Below are 4708 nucleotides of genomic sequence, written 5' to 3'. Positions count from 1 at the left end.
AGGCAGGCTCAACAAATGGCCCCAAATACGATTAGCGAGTGTCCAACCACCACATGGTAGCCTAATTGACATAAAAGTGAAATCTGAGAACAATGAGGCTCAAACCAAAGACCTACCGGCTTTGAAATGGCATATCATTTCTGAAACAGCTATTGTCACTGAAAGGTGAGAAAGCATGGAACAGCAGGTTGATAATTCCTACTATTCGTCTATCTTTGTTACACTTATGTAGGTTTATTAAAGTCAGTGTACATTCCTGTAAATCTGAAATGATTCCTTAAAATCAGGAAAAGTTTTAATTTCGGCAAATACACAAAGGATGCATCTTGAGATCTTCTTGGAAGTGTTATAAGAAACAAACATCTTTTTTTTCTTCTCCAAAATGTATATCATATGAAAGCAATAAATAGTACCAGTAAATAAACTTTACTTTTTAGATTGTTTTTACTATTTTCTCAATAAAAAAAACGTATACAATCTAATGTACAATGTGGAAAGTTGTACAGCTTTTTATGTTTAAAATAAGGACTCAATTTATTTTTAATATGTAGATATAAATATATATATTTTGTCAAAATATATGATCATATTGTCAAAGAAACAAAAAAAAAGTGAGACAAACATACACCTCAGCATAAAAGTTATAAATAAGGGTCCAAGTGAAACATTTTTTTGGAGTAAAGACCTTCTAAATTGTTTAGCGTCCATGTTGAATTTTTCAAGTCGCCAGTCCAAGTCCAAGTTCTGGTTAGTCTGTGTTTTAGCGACAGCCACAGCCCTCCACTACCATTTCCTGGTAATTTTTTAGGACAACCTTGTCATGTTCATCTAGGTAAAGCATGGAGATGGCGCTGAGCTCTGTTGGCACGCAACAGGCCTTGGGAATGTTGCTGTTTACAGAATTCACCAGTGTCTGAACAATAGCGTGGTTGGTTGAGTTCAGATGATCTGCTAGAGGAAAGGGGCATTCCCCGTGGCAGTAATATGCCTGGTAACCAGGTGGCGCAACTATCCAGTCATTCCAGCCAACATCGCTGAAGTCCACATAGAGTGCGTGGCGCCGGCAGTTCCTGTTACGCTTACGGCCCCGCTGCTTAGGACTCCGCTTGTTCCGACGGGTCAGCGGATGACCCTTACCATCATGGCCAAAGGTAACCAGCAGTGGGCGTAGCTGCTCCCAGTCCTCACCAGGCTCTTGGTGTAGTGAACGACTGATGCGAACATGTCGGCCATGGTGGCGTGGCGTTTGGTTGAGGTGCACAACCTCCACAGCCAGCCCGTAATTTGGAAGACCCCCAAGAGTCCAGCGCAGCACGGCAGGACTCACATCAAAGCTCTCCCAGCGTGACGCATTGTGGCGCACAAGCCGTGTATCCAAGAGCTGCGTAATTAGCTGGCCTTGCCGTGGCGGCTTAAGGACCTCGTACACGTTTATCCGATGAAGACCCTGGTCAGCTGTGGGAGCGTCAGCGATGGCCTCATCAATCTGATGTCGGTAGAGCCTCAGTTCTGATGAAGAGAGTAGCTCGTCCTCTGGAATGCTGGTGAGGTTGAACAGGAAGCGAAGAGGCATGGTTTTGTCATCATCAGACTCATGCACCTTCTCCATGTGCTCTGAAAATGATGACACGTGCAGAACATTTGATTAGTCTGATAAAGTTCATATGTTTTTCATAACTTTTATTATAAGCAAAGGTCATGTGTAGAATGCAAACTCACAATTGAGTTAGCTGCTAACCGCTGCTTGGTAGCAGGTAATTCAGGTGTAGCAGGGGGAGGGGCTTCAGCCGTATCTACCAACTCAAGGCAAAAATGCCCCCCAAAATAACTTCAAAATAAAGAAATACACATCTTCAAGGCTCTCTTAGCCGTTCATAAGGATTATGCAGCACTTCTTTCAATGCTTTTCTCTACGCACTTTGCTTGCAACATGCATTAGAAGAAGGATGGTGATTAACGTACCACAGATACAGTATAAACATAGAGGAGGCTCTCTGTTCTGCGCTCAGTCTGCAGATTTCTGGCAAGATCACCATTGTTGGGGAAAGGAATGTTGTGTCTGCTATTTTCCTGCTCGATTCCTGCCCTGTTATTTCACACCCTAATCCTACCCAGGTGGTTCTCATTATTAAAACCTGCTGTGTTTCTGATTAGCGCGCCGTTTGTTCACTTAAGACATTTATCAATTTCATTGTGAATTATCATTCAGGAGTCAGACAACAAAGTAGAATCTCATTTAACTGAAGCCCATTGGAAAGCTGATTTCACAAGGGAATACAATGCATTCAAATTCTCAATCAAATATTTTTGAAATCATAAAGACACACACGCCGTCTGAACTGTTTCAGGAATCAGGAAGATGTCACCAGCAAGTAAAAGAACACATATTTCATGCCAAATTCAACATGAATTGTTTAGACATTTGCCGTGCCTGAAAACACATCTCTTCATTCAACTGTCCATCTGCTGCAGTCTGTGATAACTCACAGGGTTTGGATAGGCCAGTAAGCTGAAACACACTATTGCACAATGGTATGTCACTGAGCGTGAGTGCTCCCACCCAAGAGGCCTAAAAATCTGTTGGTATGTTTTAACAAAGGAGAAGGATAGTGGCAGGAACCCTTGCATGAGCATTTGATTGAAGACAGAAGTTCCTCCTTCCGGACTAGCCTTGGTACATGTCCATGTAAATGCGTGTTCTTGTGTGCTACCGTGAGCAGTGTGGTTGATGGCCCCATTAAGGCTGACTCACCCCTCCTTCCTCCCTCCTCCCTCAAAGGGCAGGCACGTTCTGAAACGCTAAAGCTCCTCCAGTTTGATCAGTTCACCACACTTCAGGATTGCTTCCTCGCGCAACGAGTCTAATATATCACCTCAGTCTCTTTACCAAACATCAGCTTCAGGCATTTAACTGACATGTTTCTGTCTGGCTTTCCAACCTCAGCTTACATTGAACAGATCCGTCACCCTGGAGTTTTTCCTGACCTAATTGAAACCTCTGCATTTGTTGCTAGAACCGAAGCAGACCCAAGTCACAATAAACAGAAATCATTCGAACGTTCCAGTCTTTCTTTCACGCCACTTCTGAGACTGTTTTTCCATCTCTTCGGAGAACTGCAGTTCCTTCTCTCAGCACCCGCACTGTTGGCAGCAGGGACTTTATTTAGAAGCCTGCAGAGTAGCATTAAAGATAATTGTATGTTGAGGAAGGTCCTTCTAAAAGAGACCTCGATATAAACTGGAGACCTGACTCAGAAACATGCTCCATTTACAGGCCAAGACTCTTTTTAAGCCACGTTCAGTTGGGTGGGGTGAGAAGTGTAAGCCAGTAGTATGAAGGTATGCTTTTCATTCAGCTGTTAACCAAATATGCCCAGTTCTGTCAAACGAGTCTCTTAGGAGCTTGTGTGACAGGTTTTTGTTTTTTTATGGGCTTGAACCATCTATCTGTTCTCTCTATAAATATACCATATCCATACCTTCATGGTGGAAGCCCCTCACGGTGTTGGCCCGGCTGGCAGACCTCTCTGGGTACTCAAAAGCAATGTCATGTGCTCCGGCCTCCTCAGCCTCCCCGGACTGTAGTCGGTAGAGGTCCAGCAAGTAACGAGGCACAGTGGTCGAGTGGCTGGGCCGTGGCCGCCTCTTGAGGCCGAACATGTGAAGCAACGTGGCCTCGAAGTCCTGCAGCAATTCATGGCTCTGGGCGGCCGAACGACCCTGCAGGCCCGGTACTTTCTTCTTCCCTTCTTCAGGTATCAGACTAGCATGGTTGCTCTCTCCCAGCAGGACTTGGCATATTAAAATGACCATCAGCAATCGATTACCAGGAATCATGATGTCTCTGAGGGGAACAAAAGACAATGCAAGGCGCTCAAAGATTAAGGAAAGTCTGGGCATAGCAGAAGTGACCAAACAAACAAAAAAACTTATAAAGACAACTAATGGAAGGGAGGGATGGCACCCTGGAATGGAGATGCGTTCGCTTCCACCCTCTACAGGTAAACAGTTGGTTCAAGAATACAACTGTTTGAATGGAATCTGAGGACCATCCCACCTCATCCCCACCCTTCCCCCCTGATCTCCACCCTCCTCCGCTATGATTAGACAAATAAAAGAAGCAGCCCGGCCCCGAGGTCAAAGCAAATTCTTAACTTGATAAGAACACAAGGTCCCTTACAGTCTCCTCTGACATGCCACAGGGCAAATCAAGGGTTATGCACCACACATCCAACTGAAAAGCTCTTCCTCACAAAAGTACCTTCCTTGCCCAGCACCAGATAGGGACTGTAAAGTCTGGTGAATGTCACATAAATCAGTGATTCAGTGGACAGAGAGGAAGAATCAAAAGATGGGGAAAATGTTACATCATAATAATACAAATAATAATTGGTTTTACGTGGCAATGTGTTATGTGCCACAAATTGACATGCATGCTCCACTTACTTACCGACAGAAAATAAAGCATGGGAAAACAGTCCATGTTTGTTGGGAGCAGTCAATGGACACGTTCTTCCAGGAAATGTTAGGTGGTGTTGGGTGGCTGCAGGAGAACGATGGAATGATCCTGTTCCTGACAGAAACATAAAAACAAAGGGAAATTATGAAGTGAATGCAGCTACAAACATTTGAGGCTGTTATTAAATTGAAGATATGTATGTGTACCTCTATTTCAGTCTGTGTTTACTCTATGCCAAGAGACCCAGCT

The 4708-nt window shown here is 44.2% G+C and overlaps 1 protein-coding gene across 1 annotated transcript; it reads right to left on the bottom strand.

The window, feature by feature from the left end:
• Positions 1 to 531: 531 nt before the first annotated feature.
• Positions 532 to 3844, bottom strand: bmp4 (bone morphogenetic protein 4). Its single transcript, XM_068751533.1, has 2 exons — positions 3480 to 3844; positions 532 to 1614 (listed from the first exon to the last, which is right to left on the bottom strand). The coding sequence occupies exons 1-2, from the start codon at positions 3835 to 3837 to the stop codon at positions 761 to 763; spliced, it is 1212 nt and encodes a 403-aa protein (XP_068607634.1). The 5' UTR covers positions 3838 to 3844; the 3' UTR covers positions 532 to 760.
• Positions 3845 to 4708: the final 864 nt, after the last annotated feature.

Source organism: Brachionichthys hirsutus, chromosome 18 (assembly GCF_040956055.1).
Source record: "Brachionichthys hirsutus isolate HB-005 chromosome 18, CSIRO-AGI_Bhir_v1, whole genome shotgun sequence".
Classification (NCBI taxonomy): Eukaryota; Metazoa; Chordata; class Actinopteri; order Lophiiformes; family Brachionichthyidae; genus Brachionichthys; species Brachionichthys hirsutus.
This window is presented reverse-complemented; position numbering and strand designations above follow the sequence as displayed.